This window comes from Salvelinus alpinus, chromosome 16, assembly GCF_045679555.1.
Source record: "Salvelinus alpinus chromosome 16, SLU_Salpinus.1, whole genome shotgun sequence".
Classification (NCBI taxonomy): domain Eukaryota; kingdom Metazoa; phylum Chordata; class Actinopteri; order Salmoniformes; family Salmonidae; genus Salvelinus; species Salvelinus alpinus.
Window position 1 is genome coordinate 32404215 of NC_092101.1, and position 25537 is coordinate 32429751.

The following is a 25537-nucleotide window of genomic DNA, read 5'->3' on the forward strand; positions in this document are numbered from 1 at the left end:
GGGTGGCCACGGCACTCAAAGGAGTGATTGAAAAAACGTATTCTACTTTTTTCAATGCACAAGTGGTTATCTCCACCCTGCTACCACAAAAAGACTTCCACCCTGCTACCATACACCAGGTAAACGCAAGTATTTCCTGTGACTGTGCCTCAAAACCAAATATTTTCCTGGCCCACCACTCCACCCTGTACTTGAACAGCCTCTATGACCAGGTCCACCTATACAAGGCAGCAGTGCCCACCTTCGCCCAGACCTAAAAGGACATCGCTCTCAAAAGCAGCCCTAACACTTCACACAGGAGCAACAGATCAATAGACACCCTGCCCAGACCAGCGAGACACTCTCCCAGACCTGCGGATCCCCCCCCGGACCTACAGATAAAGGACCCACACCGAGAGGACCCACATCCAGACCACAACAACACCAGCCACATCCACACCCCAACCAATCAACACCTCCCCAAGTCAAACATGCCCACACCCCATTTAGGCCTACGCCCCTCCTGCCCACCCCATGCCCCCCACTCCCGCAAAGAGGGCCTCAACATGGAAGTCACACATACGCCCAGGTCGTGAGCGGGCAAACAGGCCGAGCCCCCACTCTTACACTAGCCCAAGCCAATGGAATGTACCAGCTGCTCAGCAGGTTCTGCTCACACTTACTGGCCTGAGGCCAAACCACACAACCAACAACATTGGACACTTTATGGAACACAAAGCCTTCACTATATCCTCATGGAATATCCAAGGCCTTAGGTCATCTGCCTTTGGCCTAAAGAGCAAGAACCTGGACTTCAGACATTGTCATCCTACAAGAAACATGGTATAGAGGAGACGGACCCACTGGTTGCCCTCTAGGTTACAGAGAGCTGGTAGTCCCATCCACCAAACTACCAGGTGTGAAACAGGGAAGGGACTCAGGGGGTATGCTAATTTGGTATAGAGCAGACCTAACTCACTCTATTAAATTAATCAAAACAGGAATATTTTACATTTGGCTAGAAATTCAAAAGGAAATTATCTTAACAGAGGAACATGTCCTCCTGTGTGCTACCTATATCCCCCCACTAGAATCCCCATACTTTAATGAACACAGCTTCTCCATCCTGGAGGGGGAAATCAATCATTTCCAGGCCCAGGGACATGTTCTAGTCTGTGGTGACCTAAATGCCAGAACTGGACAGGAACCTGACACCCTCAGCACACAGGGGGACAAACACCTACCAGGAGGTGACAGCATGCTCTCCCCCATTTGCCCCCCTAGGCACAACTATGACAACAGAACCAACAAAAACGGGTCACAACTCCTGCAGCTCTGTCGCACGCTAGGTATGTACATAGTCAATGGTAGGCTTCGAGGAGACTCCTATGGTAGGTACACCTATAGCTCATCTCTTGGCAGTAGTACTGTAGACTACTTTATCACTGACCTCAACCCAGAGTCCCTCAGAGCATTCACAGTCAGCCCACTGACACCCCTATCAGATCACAGCAAAATCACAGCCTACTTGAACAGAGCAATACTAAATCATGAGGCATCAAAGCCAAAGTAACTGAGTAATATTAAGAAATGCTATAGATGGAAGGAATGTAGTGTGGTAACCTACCAAAAAAACAATTAGGCAACAACAAATTCAATCCCTTTTAGACAACTTCCTGGACAAAACGTTCCACTATAACAGTAAAGGTGTAAACTTGGCAGTAGAAAATCTTCATAGTATATTTGACCTCTCAGCTTCCCTAACAATTCAAAAAAATTCTAACAGAAAACTAAAGAAAATGAACAACAATGACAAATGGTTTGATGAAGAATGCAAAAACCTAAGAAAGAAATTGAGAAACCTGTCCAACCAAAAACATAGAGACCCAGAAAACCTGAGTCTACGCCTTCGCTATGGTGAATCACTAAAACAATACAGAAATACACTACGGAAAAAGAAGGAACAGCACGTCAGAAATCAGCTCAATGTAATTGAAGAATCCATAGACTCTACTCCATAGACTCTAACAACACTAATAATTATCTATCCAAAATGGAGATGTATGGGTAAACCACTTCTCCAATCTTTTTGGCTCTATAACAAAGAACAAACAGCAACAAAATATACATGATCAAAAACAATTCTTAGAATCAACTGTTAAAGACTACCAGAACCCACTGGATTCTCCAATTAACTTGAATGAATAAAGGACAAAATAAAAACCCTCAAACCCAAGAAGGCCTGTGGTGTTGATGGTATCCTCAATGAAATGAGGACTCTTTAACTTAGCTCTGGCATCTTCCCCAATATTTGGAACCAAGGACTGATCACCCCAATCCACAAAAGTGGAGACAGATTTGACCCCAATAACTACTGAGGGATATGCGTCAACATAAACCGTGGAAAAATATTATCATTACCAGCAGACTCGTACATTTCCTCAGTGAAAACAATGTACTGAGCAAATGTCAAAATGGCTTTTTACCAAATTATCATACGACAGACCACATCATGAGAAAACAAATCATGAGAAAACAAAAAGATAATTACTTGACTAGAATGCTATTTGGCCCTAAACAGAGTACACAGTGGCAGAATACCTGACCACTGTGACTGACCCAAACTTAAGGAAAGCTTTGACTATGTACAGACTCAGTGAGCATAGCCTTGCTATTGTGAGAGGCCACCGTAGGCAGATCTGGCTCTCAAGAGAAGGAAGGCTATGTGCACACTGCCCACAAAATGAGGTGGAAACTGATGTATGACCATATTAGAGACACATATTTCCCTCAGATTACACAGATCCACAAAGAATTTGAAAACAAACCCAATTTTGATAAACTCCCATATCTACTGGGTGAAATACCACAGTGTGCCATCACAGCAGCAAGATGTGTGACCTGTTCCCAGAAGAAAAGGGCAACCAGTGAAGGTGAGAGAGCGAGAGAGAGAGAGAGAGAGAGCGAGAGAGAGAGAGAAGGAACTTAGTTGGAGCTGGACTCACATGGAAGGTGTGTTTAATGCCTAGGGCTAGTTTCTCTGTCCTGATGTCCCAGACCACAGGCTGGGGGGAGTTTAGCACAAACACCAGGGGCTTCTGGTGAACCAGCAGGGACTGGATGGGCTTCAGATGCAGCTCCACCTGGGAACAGGGTAACAACACAGAAGGTTAGAGGTCTATAATTAAGCAATAAGGCCTGAGGAGGTGTGGTGTATGGCCAATATACCACGACTAAGGTCTGTTCTTAAGCACGACACAACGCGTTGGTAACCAGTTTATAATAGCGATAAGGCTTCTCAGGTTTTTTTGGTATATAGCCAATATACCCCAGCTAAGGGCAGGGTAGGTTACTTTCTAAATGTAATTAGTAACGTAACTTTTGGATTACCCAAACTCATTAACGTAATCTGATTCCATTCCATTACTTTTAGATTACTTTCCCCTTAAGAGGCATTAGAAGAAGACAAAACGTATGTTACCAATTGAACCACATCTATGTTAAAGTTTACATAGCTGGCCATATATGGATGTTAAATGTTACTTTATGGGTTGGTTATGTAGGCTTCTACTAACCCATCGCTTTCTACTACATATAATAATACGATTAAATTATATCTTTACATTAAAAACCAAAGTCTATCAGAATTCCAGTCATTCCAATAAATGTTATACCCCTTGATCTTCAAGAATAGGACTTGGAAATATGTTTTATTTTATCTTTATTTAACTAGGCAAGTCAGTTAAGAACAAATTCTTATTTACAATGGCCAAACCCGGACGACGCTGGGCCAATTGTGCGCCACCTTATGGAACTCCCAATCACGGCTGGTTGTGATACAGCCTGGATTTGAGCCAGGGTGTCTGTAGTGACGCCTCTAGCACTGAGATGCAGTGCCTTAGACCACTGTGCCACTCGGGAGCCCCGAGTATAGATTAGCCAAATTGTTTTACCTGAGCATGACCCCAAAACGAAGGACTTATTAGCCAGCCCTACTCTGTTGTTTATGATTTTGTTGTCATTGACTCTAGTTGAAAAAGAAATGCTGCCCTCATGGAATGCCATGCTTTGAGCACTACTGAAAAGTGCTATTTACATGTGAAAAAATGTATGCCATATGCTGCATTTGCTATAGGCCTATTGTTAACCTTTTTGTTGGTGACACTTTAATATCTTGATAATATGCAACTGTTTAAAGGGCAAATCCACAGATGAAACAATAACACAACGGACACCCCGCCTCTGTTTTGGTAAAATGCTGAGGGATGGGCCTGGAGAAATGCAACCACTGTCACGCCCTGACCTTAGTTATCTTTGTTTTCTTTATTATTTTGCTTAGGTCAGGGTGTGACGAGGTTGGTATGGGTGTTTTTGTCTTGTCTAGGTAATGTAGGTCTATGGTGGCCTAAATTGGTTCCCAATCAGAGACAGCTGTTTATCGTTGTCTCTGATTGGGGATCCTATTTAGTTTGCCATTTTCCAGTTTGGTTTGTGGGTTATTGTCTATGTGATGTTGCATGTCTGCACTCGTGTCATTTAGCGTTCACGTTCGTTTTGTATAGTTTTTTCAGTCTTCGTTATTAAAAAGATGTATTATCATCACGCTGCGCCTTGGTCTCCTCACAACGATCGTGACAACCACTCTCAGATTAATAGACAGAGCTATGGATACAAGGACTGACCATCCATGATATCAAAATTATTGTTTTAACCACATGTGGATATAAAGTGTTTGTTTACATTCACAATGTTTACAAAAAATGGAGTAAAACAAGCTTATATGTTGGGTTCTCATGGAGTGTGACAGTTGAACTAAGCTCATGAGGCATTTATAAATTATATTATTCAAGAATCAATGGATATATACAGTACATACACTACCGTTCAAAAGTTTGGGGGTCATTAGAAATGTCCTTGTTTTTTAAAGAAAAGCTTTTTTTTTTGGTCCAGGCCAGCATCCGGGATGCACCTCTTCACTTTTGACGTTGAGACAGATGTTTTGCGGGTACTATTTAATGAAGCTGCCAGTTGAGGACTTGTGAGGCGTCTGTTTCTCAAACTAGACACTCTAATGTACTTGTCCTCTTGCTCAGTTGTGCACCGCGGCCTCCCACTCCTCTTTCTATTCTGGTTAGAGCCAGTTTGCGCTGCAAAGAAAGTTCTTTGTTTCTGGCCATTTTGAGCCTGTAATCGAACCCACAAATGCTGATGCTCCAGATACTCAACTAGTCTAAAGAAGGCCAGTTTTATTGCTTCTTTAATCAGAACAGTTTAACTGTGCTAACATAATTGCAAAAGGGTTTTGTAATGATCAATTATCCTTTTAAAATGATAAACTTGGATTAGCTAACACAACGTGCCATTGGAACACAGGGGTGATGGTTGCTGATAATGGGCCTCTGTACACCTAAGTAGATATTCCATTACAATAGTGATTTACAACATTAACAATGTCTACACTGTATTTCTAATCAATGATGTTATTTTAATGGACAAAAGATTTGCTTTTCTTTCAAAAACAAGGACATTTCTTAGTGACCCGAAACTTTTGAAGAGTAGTGTATATATATATATATATATATATCATTTATAAGTCCAAAAATGGAGGTAGCAACTACAGATTGTCCCTTTAAGTCTATCAAAAGTGTGCAAGTTTAAGCACGTGTCCATTAGGCCTATGAATATTTTTTTTTATAAGCATGAATTAGATTGAGCAATAAAAGCGCCAATTTTATTCCATAGGCTGGGATTCACGCTATGCAGCTGTTGCAAGAGTGTATTTTTCACTGACTGTCCGCTGGTTTCAAAAACAATGATTGATAGGCACCTTAAACTTCTTAAATTCAACCATTACTAGGTTCAAATACACATTTAGATTTGTAAACAGCCATCCACAACAACCACAATCCGTAAGGCGCAAATAGCTAAATGAGAGAGCTGCAGTGTGATTCACATCAATGCGCTATGTAGATATCAATAATAAGTGAAATAAGTATCACCGTAGACTACACCACTGCTGCCATCCTTACCTCCAAGCGTTTATTCAAGATGGATAATCTTTGGATGCCGACAGCAGTCGCACCATTGAAATACATAGATTAGACTGTAGCCTACAAAAACCTATTCCTGCTCTTTTCCCATGATCCATCAAACACATTTGGTCTGACATCATAGCGGTCTCTAACTTGTGGAACAAATTTAAACTTGCACCTTTTTTCAATGCTGATTTTAATGTCATTGAGAAAACAGAGAAGTGTCAAAGATTTTTTTTGCAAACCTCCTTTCTGAATTTAAAAGTAATCCTCGAAGTAATCATCTAGTTTTTCAAAAGTACCTGTAATCTGATTACAATATTTCTGCTGACAACGTAACGGATTACAGTTACCGTTTTTGGTAATCCCTTACATGTAATCCTTTACTCCCCAACCCTAGCCATATACCACAAACTCCCGAGGTACCTTATTGCTATTATAAACTGGTTACCATCGTAATTAGAACAGTACAAATATTTTGGGGGGTCATACCCATGGTATATGGTCTGATATACCATGGCTTTCAGCCAATCAGCATCATAAGACCTGTCATAACCATGTATGGCCCACTTACAGTGCCTTGCAAAGTATTCACCCTCCTTGACATTTTTCCTATTTTGTTGCATTACAACCTTTAATTTAAATAGATTTTTATTTGGATGTCATGTAATGGACATACACAAAATAGTCCAAATTGGTGAACTGAAATGAAAAAAAAAAACTTGTTTCAAACAATAACAAATTATAAAAAAAACAGAAAAGTTGTGCGTGCATACGTATTCACCTTTTGCTATGAAGCCCCTAAATAAGATCTGGTGCAACCAATTACATTCAGAAGTCACATAATTAGTTAAATCTAAGTGTCACATGATCTGTCACATGAGCTCAGTATATATACACCTGTTCTGAAAGGCCCCAGAGTCTGCAACACCACAAAGCAAGGGCCACCACCAAGCAAGCGGCACCATGAAGACCAAGGAGCTCTCCAAACAGGTCAGGGACAAAGTTGTGGAGAAGTACAGATCAGGGTTGGGTTATAAAAAAATATCCGAAACGTTGAACATCCCACGGAGCACCATTAAATCCATTATTAAAGAAATCGAAAGAATATGGCACCACAACCAACCTGCCAAGAGGAGGCCGCCCACCAATACTCGTGGACAAGGCAAGGAGGGCATTAATCAGAGAGGCAACAAAGAGACCAAAGATAACCCTGAAGGAGCTGCAAAGATCCACAGCCGAGATTGGAGTATCTGTCCATAGGACCACTTGAAGCCGTACACGCCACAGAGCTGGACTTTATGGAAGAGGGGCCAGAAAAAAGCCATTGCTTAAAGAAAACAATAAGCAAACACGTTTGGTGTTCACCAAAAGGCATGTGGGAGACTCCCCAAACATATGAAAGAAGGAACTCTGGTTAGATGAGACTAAAATTGAGCTTTTGGGAAAACGCTATGTCTGGCGCAAACCCAACACCTCTCATCACCCCGAGAACACCATCCCCACAGTGAAGCATGGTGGTGGTAGCACCATGCTGTGGGGTTGTTTGTCAGCGGCAGGGACTGGGAAACTGGTCAGAATTGAAGGAATGATGGATGGCGCTAAATACAGGAAATTCTTGAGGGAAACCTGTTTTAGTCTTCAAGAGATTTGAGACTGGGGTTCACCTTCCAGCAGGACAATGACCCTAAGCATACTGCTAAAGCAACACTTGAGTGGTTTAAGGGGAAACATTTAAATGTTTAGGAATGGCCTAGTCAAAGCCCAGACCTCAATCCAATTGAGAATCTGTGGTATGACTTAAAGATTGCTGTACACCAGCGGAACCCATCCAACTTGAAGGAGCTGGAGCAGTTTTGCCTTGAAGAATGGGCAAAAATCCCAGTGGCTAGATGTGCCAAGCTTAGAGACAAAGCCCAAGAGACGTGCAGCTGTAATTGCTGCAAAAGGTGGCTCTACAAAGTATTGACTTTGGGGGGGTGAATAGTTATGGACACTCAAGTTCTGTTTTTTTGTCTTATTTCTTGTTTGTTTCACAATAAAAATATTTTGCATCTTCAAGGTGGTAGGCATGTTGTGTAAATCAAATGTTACAAACTCCCCCCAAAATCCATTTTAATTCCAGGTTGTAAGGCAACAAAATAGGAAAAATTCCAAGGGGGTGAATACTTTCGCAAGCCACTGTATGTCTTATGTCATAATATGATCTATAATGATCCTGTCTTCCTGAGAAGACATAGGGTTTGAAAGGTACCTACATAAGGGCTGCATAACATATTCAAACCCTATACTGTACATAACACATTCATAATCAGTACGTAAGCATTACATACGTGTTTATGTCAACAACTGCAAGTTGATAAATGCAGGATTAGTGAAATGACTGACATTTATGAATATATCAACTTGCGGTTGTTGACATTAGCACTGTTATGATTGGAGCCATTTCCACCAGGTGTGGGAGCAACACAGTGTTACACAACATTAGAAACCTGCCCCTTTACAGGGTGGGGGGGTCAGCATAGGGTCAGCTACAGTCAGCTACAGTCAGCTACAGTCAGCATAGGGTCAGCTACAGTCAGCATAGGGTCAGCTACAGTCAGCATAGGGTCAGCTACAGTCAGCATAGGGTCAGCTACAGTCAGCATAGGGTCAGCTACAGTCAGCATAGGGTCAGCTACAGTCAGCATAGGGTCAGCATAGGGTCAGCATAGGGTCAGCTACAGTCAGCATAGGGTCAGCTACAGTCAGCATAGGGTCAGCTACAGTCAGCATAGGGTCAGCTACAGTCAGCATAGGGTCAGCTACAGTCAGCATAGGGTCAGCTACAGTCAGCATAGGGTCAGCTACAGTCAGCATAGGGTCAGCTACAGTCAGCATAGGGTCAGCTACAGTCAGCTACAGTCAGCATAGGGTCAGCATAGGGTCAGCATAGGGTCAGCTACAGTCAGCATAGGGTCAGCTACAGTCAGCATAGGGTTAGCTACAGTGCATTAACACCACCACTCCCTTTCATTTCACTCAGTTGCTTTACTTGGCAAATAGAGCTTTTTCTTTACTGTGGATGTTGTTGAATCAATGTTATCAAAACAATCACTGTTGACTGTTCCTGCACAATTACCGAGCTATAATGTTTCTGATTGTGTCTTTTATCAGGGTTTTAGTTGGTACTGGGGGCCCAGCCCAGAACCAAATCTAGCCTGGTGATTTAGAGGCCTGGAGGCCTCACTGAAAGCAGACTCTACCTCAGACATGTTAGGATTTGGCCCCCCCATCAGCAGTTTGACAAATAGGCCAAAACTTTATCACAATAAAGTTTTTTTTTTTTTTACCTTTATTTATGTAGCCAAGTCAGTTAACAACAAATTCTTATTTACAATGATGGCCTAGGAACAGTGCCTTGTTCAGGGGCAAAACGACAGATTTGTATCTTGTCAGCTCGGGATTTGATCTAGCAACCTTTCGGTTACTACCCCAACGCTCTAACCACTAGGCTACCTGCCGCCCCAGCTGAACTGAGCTCCACTATCAGATGGGAAGAGGTGCTCTGTTACCTGGAGGGGAAATACACCCAGAGAAGTTCTCACATGGATACCTGACATACTGTACAGACCTAGTTTTGATGGATACTAATATAGGTGGAGAGGAGGGTTAGGGGGAACTATAGTTTAACGTATCAGTTTGTTGAACCGTCAATCTCTCTAACCCGCCCCGTCTCCCTCTCTGGCCATTCAGACTGGTTTTAACTCTATTCCCAGGCTAATCATATTAAGCTCTTCCTGCGTGTGAATGACCAGAGCTTGTAAATCACGAACTCAACCCACAACAAGTTCTGTCAGTGTCATATTATTTACATTTACTGGCCTTAAAATCAATTAGTCAAGTCAGGTTCAGATGAGAAGAGGGAATAGAGACTTCTAGCTACTGTCTTCAGTAGTGACTGGTGTCAGCACATTTTCAGTTACAAAGTCTGTCAAAAATGATAAACACAGCAAATGCACAAACAGTACGATATTGTGTCTGAGAGTGACATTTCAGATGTACACTAGAGCCAAGAAAACGTTCACCGCAAATATGCACAAACCAGTTGTTTGTTCACGACCCTACATAGTTCAAACCTCAGATCCTTATCTTCAGAAGAAACTCACTTGCTGTGTTAACCTTTTGTCAATAGGGGGTGCTATTTGCACTTTGTAAAAAAATTGTTCCCAAATTAAACTGCCTCGTACTCAATTCTTGCTCGTACAATATGCATATTATTATTACTATTGGATAGAAAACACTCTAGTTTCTAAAACCGTTTGAATTATATCTGTGAGTTAAACAGAACTCGAGTTGGAGCAATTTTCCTGTGAGGAAGTGAGAAGTCTGAAATCATGCAGGCTGTTCTGAGGTCGGTTTATTAATTTGCCTGTCTTCTATTGGTTGAGATGCACTGCAAACGCCTTCCCCTGGATGTCAGCAAATAGTGCGAATTGGAATGGAGTTGCTAGGCAGATCTGAGGCCTTATAAATAGGCTCGGAACGTGATGTCCTCTCTTTCCTTCGTTCGCCATGACGCAAGACAGACCTCAGAATGGCGTTCTAGAAAGCTCCCGTTATAGCCCTTAGATATATCCGGCTCTGATTTTATTCGATATAGGTGTTAGAAACATCATAACGTAGTTATTTTAAACCGAGTTATTTCAGTTTATGTGAGTATATTGCGATTTTCGAAATTTTCTTTGTGCTGCGCAATAGTGAGTTGGGCACATCTTCGCCACATGGCTAATGTTTACAGCTAATTCCAAAGTTGAAGGCGACAATCTACAACCGAGCAACGATTCTTTTGGACAAAGGACAACTTGCCCAAGATTCTGATGGAAGCTCATCAAAAAGTAAGAACTATTTATGATGTTAATTCGTTGTTCTGTTGAAAAATGTAAAACTCCTATTCCGCCACTGATTTCGATGCGGTCTGGCTTTAACGCACGCTGTATGTCGTAGTAACGTTAATTTTAAAAATCTAACACAGCGGCTGCATTAAGAACTAATGTATCTTTCATTTGCTGTCCAACCTGTATTTTTTTGTCAAGTTTATGATTAGTTACTGATTAGATTAGGTGCCTCTCCCAAGATTTCTTCTGACATTGTTGGCAGCTTGGCTACTTTTCTCATTGTATAACCACGATTTGTGCCGCAAAATATGCACATTTTCGAAGAAACTCTATATGTATTGTGTAATATGATGTTATAGGACTGTCATCTGAAGAAGTTTGAGAAGGTTAGTGAAAAAATTTATATCTTTTGCTGGTTTATTCGTTATCGCTATTGTTGGCTTGAATCAATGCTGTTGTGTGGTTCGCTATTGTAGTAAGCTAATATAATGCTATATTGTGTTTTCGCTGTAAAACACTTAAAAAATCTGAAATATTGGCTGGATTCACAAGATCTTTGTCTTTCATTTGCTGTACGCTGTGTATTTTTCATAAATGTTTTAGGATGAGTATTTAGGTAATTCACGTTGGTCTCTGTAGTTATTCTAGTTGCTTTGGTGAGAGTTGTGATGGTGGCTGCAATGGTAAACTATGATTTATACCTGAAATATGCACATTTTTGGAACAAAACATATGCTATACAATAAATATGTTATCAGACTCATCTGATGAAGTTGTTTCTTGGTTAGTGGCTATTTATATCTTTATTTGGTCGAAATTGTGATAGCTACCTATGCAGGAAAAAAATGGTGGGGAAAAAAAGTTGTCTTTTGTTATCGTGGTTAGCTAGATTTACATATTGTGTCTTCCCTGTAAAACATTTTAAAAATCAGAAATGATGGCTGGATTCACAAGATGTGTATCTTTCATCTGGTGTCTTGGACTTGTGATTTAATGATATTTAGATGCTAGTATTTACTTGCTAGGCTATGCTAGTCAGCTTTTTTACTGATGGGGGTGCTCCCGGATTGTGTGCAACTAGAAGTTAATATGTTCTGTTACATTAACAGATACTCTTAACATGTAATGCTTGATATACTATATGTCAAGGTTAACCATAGTTAAACATCAACAATAATTAAATTCCTCAGACTTTGTTATGAAGCAGACAACATCTTCAAAGTAGCCGGTAAATTGCTTAGGCAGAAAGATCTGTTAGCTCGGACAGCAAAAAATCCATTGAACCAGACTAAACTACAGTATTGGACAGAATAAATGTTATTTGGTTGTACCTCCCACACACTCTCATGTTTGGCTTTTTCATACTGTCAGAGACACACGCTCAACCACACCTCACATTGTCAGACTCAAGTCTCCTCACACCATCTCTCCCATTGACAATCTCTAAAACACTCCAAACGCCATGCCTCAAGAGAGCTATCCAGGAAATAGTGGCATGTTTATCCACTGTCTGTGACAGGCAGTTGGTATTCAAAATTGACAGTTGGTATTAAAAAAGCTGAAGACGCTCTTTGCACGTTAAGGCCAGAGGAAAGACACACAGCAGAGAATATATTAGAGAGAGAAACAGATAGACAGACACAAAGGAGAGAATATATAAGAGATAGACACAGCAGAGATAATATATTAGAGACAGACAGCAGAGAAAATATATTACAGACACAGAATATTAGAGACACACAGCAGGGAGAATATATTAGAGAGAAACAGCAGAGAATATAATTTAGAGACACACACAACTGAGAGAAGATATTAGACAGATAATATATTAGACAGACATAGCAGAGATAATATATTAGAGTGAGAAACAGCAGAGATAATATATTAGAGGGAGACACAGCTGTAAGGGGTGCGTACCGGCGGCAGAGAAGTCAGACGCAGGAGAGCAAAAACTGTTTCCAAACGGCACAGTTTAATAACAAAAAAAAACACCGGAAAACAGAATGATCAAATAATGGTACATAACCCGACGCACACCAGGACAGCCGTGCACAAGCACTTACAATCAACAATCACCGACAAGGACATGAGGGGGAACAGAGGGTTAAATACACAACATGTAATTGATGGGATTGGAACCAGGTGTGATGGAAGAAAAGACAAAACCAAAGGAAAAAGAAAAGAGGATCAGCGATGGCTAGAAGGTCGGTGACTTCGACCGCCGAAGGAGAGGGACCAACTTCGGCGGAAGTCGTGACAACAGCAGAGAATATATTAGAGACACAGCAGAGAGAATTTATTAGAGAGAGATACAACATAGAGAATATATAAGAGACAGACACAGCAGATATAATATATTAGAGAGAGACACAGCAGAGAATATATTAGTGACACACAACAGAGAGAATATATTATAGAGAGACACAGCAGAGAATATATTAGAGACACAGCAGAGAGAATATATTACAGAGAGAAAAAGAGAGACTATGAGACAGAGACACAACAGAGAAAATATATCAGAGAGAGACACAGCATAAAGAATATATTAGAGAGACACACAACAGAGAGAATGTATTAGAGAGAGAGAGACATCAAAGATACTACGTTAGAGAGAGACACAGCAGAGAGAAATTATTAGTGAGACACAGCAGAGAGAATATATTAGGAAGACAAGGCAGAGAGAATAAATTACAGACAGATAATATATTAGAGACAGACACAGCAGAGATAATATATTAGAGAGAGAAACAGCAGAGAATATATTAGAGACACAACAGAGAGAATATATTAGAGTGAGAAACAGAGAGAATACATTAGAGAGACACAACAAAGAGAATATATTAGAGAGAGACACGGCAGATAATATATTAGAGAGAGACACAGCGGAGAATATATTAGATAGACACACAACAGAGAGAATATATTAGAGAGACACAGCAGAGATAATATATTATTGAGACACAGCAGAGAGAATATATTAGGAAGACAAGGCAGAGAGAATGAATTAGACACAGATAATATATTAGAGACAGACACAGCAGAGGTAATATATTAGAGAGAGAAACAGCAGAGAATATATTAGAGACACAGCAGAGAGAATATATTAGAGAGAGAAACAGAGAGAATATATTAGAGAGACACAACAGAGAGAATATATTAGAGAGAGACACCGCAGAGAGTACATTTTAGAGACAGACACAGCAGAGATAATATATTAGAGAGAGACACAGCAGAGAATATATTAGAGACACAACAGAGAGAATATATTAGAGAGAGACACAGCAGAGAGTATATTTTAGTGACAGACACAGCATAGATAATATATTAGAGAGAGACACAGCAGAGAATATATTAGAGACACAGCAGTGAGAATATAGTAGAGAGAGAAACAGAGAGAATATATTAGAGACACAGCAGAGATAATATATTAGTGAGACACAGCAGAGAGAATATATTAGGAAGACAAGGCAGAGAGAATAAATTAGAGAGAGAAACAACAGAGATAATATGTTAGGCAGAGACACAACAGGGAGAATATATTAGATAGACACACAACAGAGAGAATATATTAGAGAGACACAGCAGAGAATATATTAGAGGGACACAGCAGAGAGAATATATTAGGAAGACACAGAGATAATATAGTAGAGAGAGACACAGCAGATAATATATTAGAGAGATACAGCAGAGAGAATATATTAAAGAGAGACACACAACTGAGAGAATATACTAGAGAGACACAACAGAGAGAATATTTTAGAGAGAGAAACAACAGAGATAATATGTTAGGCAGAGACACAACAGGGAGAATATATTAGATAGACACACAACAGAGAGAATATATTAGAGAAACACAGCAGAGAATATATTAGAGGAACACAGCAGAGAGAATATATTAGGAAGACACAGAGATAATATATTAGAGAGAGACACAGCAGATAATATATTAGAGAGATACAGCAGAGAGAATATATTAAAGAGAGACACACAACTGAGAGAATATACTAGAGACACAACAGAGAGAATATTTTAGAGAGAGAAACAACAGAGAGAATATTTTAGAGAGAGAAACAACAGAGATAATATATTATGCAGAGACACAACAGGGAGAATATATTAGATAGACACACAACAGAGAGAATATATTAGAGAGAGACACAGCAGAGAGAATATATTAGAGAGAGACACAGCAGAGAGAATATTTTAGAGATAGACACAGCAGAGATAATATATTAGAGAGAAACACAGCAGAGAATATATTAGAGACACAGCAGAGAGAATATATTAGAGAGAAACAGAGAGAATATATTACAGAGAGAAACAGAGAGAATATATTAGAGAGACACAACAGAGAGAATATTTTAGAGATAGACACAGCAGAGATAATATATTAGAGAGAAACACAGCAGAGAATATATTAGAGACACAGCAGAGAGAATATATTAGAGAGAAACAGAGAGAATATATTACAGAGAGAAACAGAGAGAATATATTAGAGAGACACAACAGAGAGAATATATTAGAGAGAGAAACAGAGAGAATATATTAGAGAGAGACACAGCAGAGAATATATTAGAGAGAGACACAGCAGAGAATATATTAGAGAGAGACACAGCAGATAATATATTAGAGAGACACAGCAGAGAGAATATATTAGAGAGAGACACAGCAGATAATATATTAGAGAGAGACACAGCAGAGAATATATTAGAGAGAGACACAGCAGATAATATATTAGAGAGACACAGCAGAGAGAATATATTAGAGAGAGACACACAACTGAGAGAATATATTAGAGACACAGCAGAGAGAATATTTTAGAGAGAGAAACAACAGAGAGAATATATTAGAGACAGACATATTAGAATATATTAGAGACAGAGGATATAGTACTAAAGAAAGTATAGGCATGGCTTCAAAGCCTCTTGATCATAGTCTCCTACAGATCTAAAGGAATAAGGCCCTGGGGGAGAGAGGGAGAGGAGGAGGAGAGCAAATTTGAGTATTTAGCGATATGGGCCATAAAAATGCTGCAATAATCATAATAAAAAGGCCCTCTGAGAGAGACGAATGGAAGAAATTACAGAACGCTTATCTTCAAGGGGGCTTGGCTCAGAGACGCTCTGAGCCAGACACACACACGCAGTCACACAACAAGTGAGACGAAAGCCCCACAAGTACGTCTCACATAGCTTCTCTCCATCTTTTTTTCTCACCCCTTTCTTCATGTTTGTCCTCATGGAAAATTGTAGATGAGCATCTAATCTACTTAAACCTCCCCCTCTGTCCAGACTCTGGAAAAAGCCTCTCCATCCCTCCTGGGAGAATAACCTAACGCAACAACTCAGATACAACCATACCTGCTCTCATATACAGCTGGCTCCAGGGGCCTTGGCTTTGAGCAGAGAGAGAGAGAGAGGAGAGAGAGAGAGAGAGAGAGAGAGGAGAGAGAGAGAGAGAGAGAGGAGAGAGAGAGAGGAAGAGAGAGGAAGAGAGGAGAGAGAGAGAGAGAGAGAGAGGAGAGAGGAGAGAGAGAGAGAGAGAGAGAGAGAGAGAGAGAGAGACAGAGAGAGAGAGAGAGAGAGAGAGAGAGAGAGAGAGAGAGAGAGAGAGAGAGAGAGAGAGAGAGAGAGAGAGAGAGAGAGAGAGAGATGAGAGAGTTGTGGAATTTTAGAAGCAGACAGAAACAATTCCAAAAGAAGTGAGTCACCTGAAAGCAAAGGCATAAACATAGTTGCGCGGAAACAAAATGGCAAAGGTTAAGAGAAAGTAGTGCCAGAGAGTGTAAAATAATAAGATTAACAGTGTTGTGATACACTCTCTCACGTCAGACTGAATGCGCCCATGGGAGGGACACTGGCGTAGAAATACCTGGAGAAGACCTGTGAGGCCATTTAGCCAGTCAACTTCCAGACATTATAGATCAACTGAGGAATGCATCAACTCATGATCTTTCACATTTATAAATGTGGGAAGGGGGAGATAATGTGATATCAATCTATCAGCTGTGGATATACTGGAACTCACAGACACTTTCCCATTCCCACTCCCAGTCCCCACTCCCACTGCCAGTCCCCACTCCCACTGCCAGTCCCCACTCCCACTGCCAGTCCCAATCCCCACTCCCACTGCCAGTCCCAATCCCCACTCCCACTGCCAGTCCCCACTCCCACTCCCACTGCCAGTCCCAGTCCCCACTCCCACTGCCAATCCCCACTCCCACTGCCAGTCCCCACTCCCACTGCCAGTCCCAGTCCCCACTCCCACTGCCAGTCCCCACTCTCACTGCCAGTCCCAGTCCCCACTCCCACTGCCAGTCCCAGTGCCAACTCCCCATCCTCTCTCCTCCTACCAGCCAGATGTGTAGAGGACAGAGGAGAGCTGAGCAGCAGATACTGTGTGTCTCTATCTGCCCACAGAGAGACTGAGATGCAATCCATCCAGATTCAATCCGGAACTATTGTCACTCTGCACTCCTCAGCCTGCGGTAATGTGATTTAGACGTCACAGCAGGCAGTGCCCAGGGCCTGGAACCCATGGAGGATGTGAAGAGAAAAGGACCAGAGGCCCCAGTGATCAAAGCCCAGATAGTAGTGCTAAGTAATTAGTGATTTTTTAGGTTTTGGTCATATTATTAAAAAATAATAACATGAAATGCACTATGCATTATGTGGGTTAAATGATGTAACAACACAGAATAAAACTATTAATAAAAGTCCCATGATGGTAGTGACTGTCAATTATGCCTTATCACTTATTAACCATTATTTATTCGCATTACTTTACTTTAATAAAATAGTTCAGTTATTGGGTATAATACATTTGTTTTATTTGATGACTTTATTATTTCATTCCAAGTCATCATCTCATCTGTATTGAGCTGCTGCCTATGCTGTCTGACAAAAATCTACATTTTGTATTTCTTTAAAGTAAATAAGGCATACTTTTATGACTGCCGAATAACAACTATCAATCACTTAGATCATGTATTTTCAGGTAGAGATACCTTGCGAAGCAACAGCTGCTCTCTAAGTCACCTCACAATGACGCATTATTGTCTCTTCTGTAGCAGGCGTAAAAGAAACACAGACCGGACAAGTAGATGACAATGACCATAATCCATTGCGCATTAATTACTATGTAGAATATTGGCCTGTTGGAAACTACAACTCCCTATTAGATCGCACAGTTCAGGCTGGATCTGATTTATCTCTAGAGAAACTGCGCAATGTGTGCATTGATCTCACAGAAAAAAAACCGAAAGAAATGGAATTCAAATAATTGAACCGATGTTGGCCAATTAGTTGTAAATTTTTTAAATATAATTAAAACTACATTTAGATTAATCATTCAGCACTACCAGCTATTATCAGGTGGCCCTGGACCTGGGAGCTGGGACTGCCACGCACCTCCAGAGGAACCTGTGCAGACTAGAGGCCCTATGGAGAGCCCCGGCAGGAGCCTGGGAGCCCAGCCTGATTGATGATGGGGAGGCTGGTGCAGGGATTTGGGGGACCAGGGTCCATTACAGTCATAGCCAGGCCCAGGACACATGGGCTGTGTCCCAAATGGCACCCTAGGTAGTCCTGGGCTCTGGTCAAAACTAGTGTGCTATGTAGGAAATAGGGAATAGCGTATCATTTGAGACGTAGCCATGCTAGTGACTGGCCAGGGACAGGGAGGGACAGGGAGGGACGGGGGCTTGTCTGGACCTATCACGTTACGGTAACATCAAACCCTTCAGACAACCCTCACATGATCACAGCTGCTGCCAGCCCCGGCACGCTAGGCCAGTCCCAGGCGGCATACCGTGACTGGTCAGAACATATGGACGTAAACAAGGAAAAGATTCCATTAAATACAAAACTCTCAGTTAATTACTACATAAGCAACAAATGCCAATACAACACGCAAAGAGAAGAGGATCCAACTGCTATAAACAGACACAAGGCTGTGGATATCTACAGTATTAAGGTATGACGAAAACATATTCCAAGTGAGACATACCACACCGTCAGACAAAAATAACTACACTATGATTCAAGGTATTTGGCCAGCCGCCTACGTCAAGCATTCTGAACACAATTGCATTACCTTTCAGGCCCAAGTAAATTATGTTTCGCAACCAAGCATTCATAATACCTCAGAGTGAAATATTCATAACTAATGTATGCACAGCCCCTTGGTAATAAGCTGTCTTGTACCCCTGTACTACAACCCAGCTGTCAGAGACCTCTCTCTACACCTCCATCCAGTCAGTCAGACCTGACACTATCACACGCACAGGGACCCACTTACAAACACACACATACAACTGGCTGCAAAAACCAGGAACAGGGTGTTTTCCTTTATTGACAGAACTAATTCTGCATCTGACAGTCCTCAGTGACTCAGTGCTAACTCAAAACATCCTTTCGATTAGCCGGCCAGTAATACTAATCTATCAAAATATTCTACATCCCTCCCTCCCCTGGCAAATGATAATAATAGTCTATCAACTTCAGCATGAAATCAGCAGGCACTTTGTTACAAAGAAACACAGTTGGTTGGAGCAGCTGCCTATATGATGGATAATGACTTTTTCTACAGTACCACTTGGTAGCCCGTTGTAACTGGGTTGATATACTGTATAAAGTCACAACTGGAATTATTGGGACCCTTCATAAAGATAAGCAAAAAAGACTGTATAAAATAACTAATTTAAATTCTGAGCTACAGTTGAAGTCGGAAGTTTACATACACTTAGGTTGGAGTCTTGTTTTCCAACCACTCCACAAATGTCTTGTTAACAAACTATAGTTTTGGCAAGTCGGTTAGGACATCTACTTTGTGCATGACAAATTGACAAATTGTTTACAGACAGATTATTTCACTTATAATTCACTGTATCACAATTCCAGTGGGTCAGAAGTTTACATACACTAAGTTGACTGTGCCTTTAAACAGCCTGGAAAATTCCAGAACATGATGTCATGGCTTTAGAAGCTTCTGATAGGCTAATTGTCATCATTTGAGTCAATTGGAGGTGTACCTGTGGATGTATTTCAAGGCCTACCTTCAAACTCAGTGCCTCTTTGCTTTACATCATGGGAAAATCAAAAGAAATCAGCCAAGACCTCAGAAAATAAATTGTAGACCACCACAAGTCCACAAAATTCCCTGTCTTAGGTCAGTTAGGATCACCACTTTATTTTAAGAATGTGAAATGTCAGAATAATAGTAGAGAGAATGATTAATTTCAGCTTTTATTTATTTCATCACAATCCATTACTCCAACCTAAGTGTATGTAAACCTCCGACCTCAACTGTATATATATTTATTTATATATATATATATATATATATATATATATATACACACTACCGTTCAAAAGTTTGGGGTCACTTAGAAATGTCCTTGTTTTTGAAAGAAAAGCAAATGTTTTGTCCATTAAAATAACCTCAAATTGATCAGAAATACAGTGTATATTATTATTTTATACTAATACAATTGCTCAGAGAAAAATTTAAATAGAGCTTTTTGGCCACGCAAACTACCAAAATGATTGGCACCCTTGAAGAATGGGCGAAAAAAATAGGTTTGGCGTCTGCATATGCAGAAAAGTACCTCACACCTACTGTAAAATATGATGTTGGATTTTTGATGTTATGGGGCTATTTTGCCTCCACTGGTCCTGGGGCCCTTGTTAAGGTCAATGACATCATGAACTTTACTCAGTACCAGAACATTTTAGTAAAAAACCTGGTTGCCTCTGCAAGGAGGCTGAAACTTGGCCACAAGTGTATCTTCCAGCAAGACAATAACCCCAAGCACACATCAAAATCCAAAACGAAATGGTTAATTGACCACAAAATCAACATTTTGCAATGGCCGTCTCAGTCTCCAGACTTAAACCCCACTGAAAACCTGTGGTTTGAATTGAAGAGGGCAGTCCTTAAGAACAGACAAAGAATATCAAGGATCCAGAAAGATTATGTATAGAGGAATGGTCAAGATCCCTCCCAATGTGTTCTCCAATCATAATTTTTTTTAAAGGCTCAGTGATGTTATCCTTGCAAGGGGATGGTGCCAGAGTATTGAAAACAAAATATTTTTATTTGAGCAGTTGTATTACTATAAAATAATATAATTTTGTATTTTTTTTGCATACAATACAGCTCATTATTTGAATTATTTATTTTATAGTCTTTTTTTGCTCATCTTTATCAAGGGTGCCAATAATTTTGGTCGTGACTACAGGATATCACCATACGGTGACTTGCCATATTCTATAACTAGGCCTGGGGAAACATGTTGCGACATGCTCAAAACAGGATGCTCAGCAACACAATCATCACTCCTCTACAGCAGACAGACAGCACTAGATGAGAGCCAAAAAGACAAGGCTGTTGGAAAAGCCTTGCATTGCCTGGAACTTATCCATGAACATTAAGCTCTAGCTTTATCAGATAGGTGTGTGTGTGCATGCGTGTGTTTGTGGTGTCTGTATCTTGGTTCTTTCTGGATCGCTGCTCAGACAGAGAGAGGGCAGAACTCTCTGTGGGGGTAGATAGCAGTTAGGCCAGGCTAGAGGAGAGGAGTAGCTCAGAGGGCTGCCGGGGAAAAGGGATCCTGTTGACTGATCTTATTAGCACCCCACCGGCTGTCCCCCTGCTGATCTGAGGGCCGATGGGACCACTACCTGGAGCCTCTCCACTACACAGCGATGCTAATCAGTCTGCTTCCAACCCGAGGTCTCACACACACACACACAGATCTCAAATGGGCCCAGCAGGCAGATAAGACGATATTTCTTCATGGGATGATAGTAATCAGGCTGTGATTATGTCGGCTGGCAGGGGAATGAGGGGATGATAGTGATCAGGTTGTGATTATGTCGGCTGGCAGGGGAATGAGGGGATGATAGTAATCAGGTTGTGATTATGTCGGCTGGAAGGGGAATGAGGGGATGATAGTAATCAGGTTGTGATTATGTAGGCTGGCAGGGGAATGAGGGGATGATAGTAATCAAGTTGTGATTATGTCGGCTGGCAGGGGAATGAGGGGATGATAGTAATCAGGATGCGATAAGGTTGGCTGGTAGGGGAATGAGGGGATGATAGTAATCAAGTTGTGATTATGATGGCTGGAAGGGGAATGAGGGGATGATAGTAATCAAGTTGTGATTATGTCGGCTGGAAGGGGAATGAGGGGATGATAGTAATCAAGTTGTGATTATGTCGGCTGGAAGGGGAATGAGGGGATGATAGTAATCAAGTTGTGATTATGTCAGCTGGAAGGGGAATGAGGGGATGATAGTAATCAAGTTGTGATTATGTCGGCTGGCAGGGGAATGAGGGGATGATAGTAATCAGGTTGTGATTATGTCGGCTGGAAGGGGAATGAGGGGATGATAGTAATCAAGTTGTGATTATGTCGGCTGGCAGGGGAATGAGGGGATGATAGTAATCAAGTTGTGATTATGTCGGCTGGAAGGGGAATGAGGGGATGATAGTAATCAAGTTGCGATTATGTCGGCTGGAAGGGGAATGAGGGGATGATAGTAATCAAGATGCGATAAGGTCGGCTGGCAGGGGAATGAGGGGATGATAGTAATCAGGATGCGATAAGGTTGGCTGGCAGGGGAATGAGGGGATGATAGTAATCAGGATGCGATAAGGTTGGCTGGCAGGGGAATGAGGGGATGATAGTAATCAGGATGCGATAAGGTTGGCTGGCAGGGGAATGAGGGGATGATAGTAATCAGGATGCGATAAGGTTGGCTGGCAGGGGAATGAGGGGATGATAGTAATCAGGATGCGATAAGGTTGGCTGGCAGGGGAATGAGGGGATGATAGTAATCAGGATGCGATAAGGTTGGCTGGCAGGGGAATGAGGGGATGATAGTAATCAGGATGCGATAAGGTTGGCTGGCAGGGGAATGAGGGGATGCAGAGGAAAACAATGCTCCATCAAGGAGGGAATGATGCAGACCCAGAACTCAGACCCAGATCTCAGACCCAGATCTCTGTCAGATTTGTTTGTGGATGAGGTACTCCCAACTGCCCGCCTCTATCGCTGAATGCTGTGCATTCACGTCATGTACAGTAACCCTTCTGATCCCCATGGGAACAACAATTCTAAAGGTGCCATCATATAACTACATATCCATTCAACATGTTAAATGATCCTTTACAATGTTGTCAGTCAGCATGATTCAAATAAACCATACATGTAGAATATGTGTGCTCAGCATTACATAGTGCCAGAACACCCAGGAGGAGATAGCTCTGAAGAGATAGCTGTGTCAGTGCTTGTTTTCACATGTGTCTCTGGTGATAACACAGTGCCATTGCTGCTTGTTTATTAAGAAGCAGATGTCTAAAGAAATGTTGTTCTCTGCTAAAATGGGTGCAATCGTAAATTCACTCCGATTTCAGAGCACTCTCGTCTGAGAGTGCCAGAACCCCAGAATAACTGATACATTTACCAAGGATATCCTGCTTTCACTGGAACAGGCCCAGACCACGCCTTTTGCGAGAAGAAAAGACGCTCGGAAAATGGGTCGCAGATTGGGTAGCCTTCTGAGAATCCGGAGGCAAGCGAGTAAACTCCCACTGCCATCCGTTCTTCTTGTTAACGTGCAATCATTGGAAAGTAAAATTGATGACCTACGATTAATATTATCCTATCAACGGGACATTAAAAACTGTAACATCTTATGGTTCACCGAGACGTGGCTGAACGAAGATACGGACAATACAGAGAAAGTGGGATTTTCCATGCACCGGCAGAACAGAGATGCTACCTCTGGTAAGACGAGGGGTGGGGGTGTGTGTCTATTCATCAATAACAGCTGTGCACTATGTCTAATATTAAAGAAGTCTAGAGGTATTGCTCGCCTGAGGTAGAGTACCTCATGATAAGCTGTAGACCACACTATCTAACAAGAGAGTTCTTATCTGTTTTAGCTGGCACAAAAACCGCTCTCAACCAACTCTATAAGGCCATAAGCAAAGAAGAAAATGCTCACCCAAAAGCGGCACTCCTAGTGGCTGGGGACTTTAATGCTGGCAAACTTCAATCAGTTTTTCCAAATTTTTACCAGCATGTCACATGTGCAACCAGGGGGGGAAAATCCTAGACCACCTTTACTCCACACATAGAGATGCACACAAAGCTCTCCCCCGCCCTCCATTTGGCAAATCTGACCATAATTCTATCCTCCTGATTCCTGCTCACAAGCAAAAACTAAAGCAGGAAGTACCAGTGACTCGCTCAATACGGAAGTGGTCAGATGACGCAGATGCTACACTACAGGATTTTCAGGGATTTATCCAATGGCATTGAGGAGTACACCACCTCAGTCATCGGCTTCATCAATAAGTGCATCGAGGACGTCGTCCACACAGTGACTGTACGTACATATCCCAACCAGAAGCCATGGATTACAGGCAACAAGCTAAAGGCTAGAGCTGCCGCTTTCAAGGAGCTGGAGACTAATCCGGAAGCTTATAAGAAATCCCGCTATGCCCTCAGATGAACCATCAAACAAGCAAAGCGTCAATACAGGATTAAGATTGAATCCTACTACACCGGCTCTGATGCTCGTCGGATGTGGCAGGGCTTGAAAACTATTATGGACTACAAAGGGAAACCCAGACGCGAGACTACCAGACGAGCTAAATGCCTTTTATGCTCGCATCAAGGCAAGCAACACTGAAGCATGCACGAGAGCACCAGCTGTTCTGGATGACTGTGTGCTAATGCTCTCGGTAGCCGATGTGAACAAAACCTTTAAACAAGTCAACATTCACAAAGCCGCTGGGCTCAAAGCATGCGGGGACCAACTGTCAAGTGTCTTCACTGACATTTTCAACTGTAATACCTACATGATTCAAGCAGACCACCATAGTCCCTGTTGTCACAAGCCGGCTCATAGCCTGTGACAAAAATGAGGGGACACGAACAACAGGTATAGGCCAATTAAAAGTGTTCTTTATTATAAACAAAACTATTAACTTAAAACTAAGAAAAAGGAATGAGGTGTGGAAGTATTATAATGTAAGGTGTATGTAAAGTGCATGGATGCGTGAATAAGTGTGTGTGAACATGACTGAGTGATAACTATGCAAAACTACAAAGGAACAAATAAAACATGAGCATACCTGGAGGAGCAGAGAGAGAGAGAGAAAGAGGTGATTAGTAAGCAGTTTTTAAATACCCTGAGCCCAGGTGACTCCAATCACTAACGACCCTCCTCTGCCTGCAGGAGGAACCACCCCCTGCACTGCAGAGGAGGAGCCGTGACACTGTGCCCAAGGAAGCGAAGGTAACCTGCCTAAATGATTACCACCCCGTGGCACTCACATCGGTAGCCATGAAGTGCTTTGAAAGGCTGGTCATGGCTCACACCAACGGCATCCTCCCAGACACCCTAGACCCACTCCAATTCGCATACCGCCCCAACAGATCCACAGATGATGCAATGTCAATCGCACTCCACACTGCCCTTTCTTACCTGGACAAAAGGAACACCTATGTGAGAATGCTGTTCATTGACTAAAGCTGAGCGTTCAACACTATAGTGCCCACAAAGCTCATCACTAAGCTAAGGACTCTGGGACTAAACACCTCCCTCTGCAACTGGATCCTTGACTTCCTGACGG

The 25537-nt window shown here is 41.7% G+C and overlaps 1 protein-coding gene across 1 annotated transcript in view; it reads right to left on the reverse strand.

Annotated features, from left to right (window-relative positions):
- The window catches only part of LOC139541385 (transforming growth factor beta receptor type 3-like), a 172466-nt gene that overhangs the window by 79370 nt on the left and 67559 nt on the right, over positions 1-25537 (reverse strand). The window contains exon 4 of the mRNA XM_071345985.1: positions 2985-3122. Coding sequence (XP_071202086.1) covers positions 2985-3122 — 138 coding nt within the window. The remainder of the gene's footprint in view (positions 1-2984; positions 3123-25537) is intronic.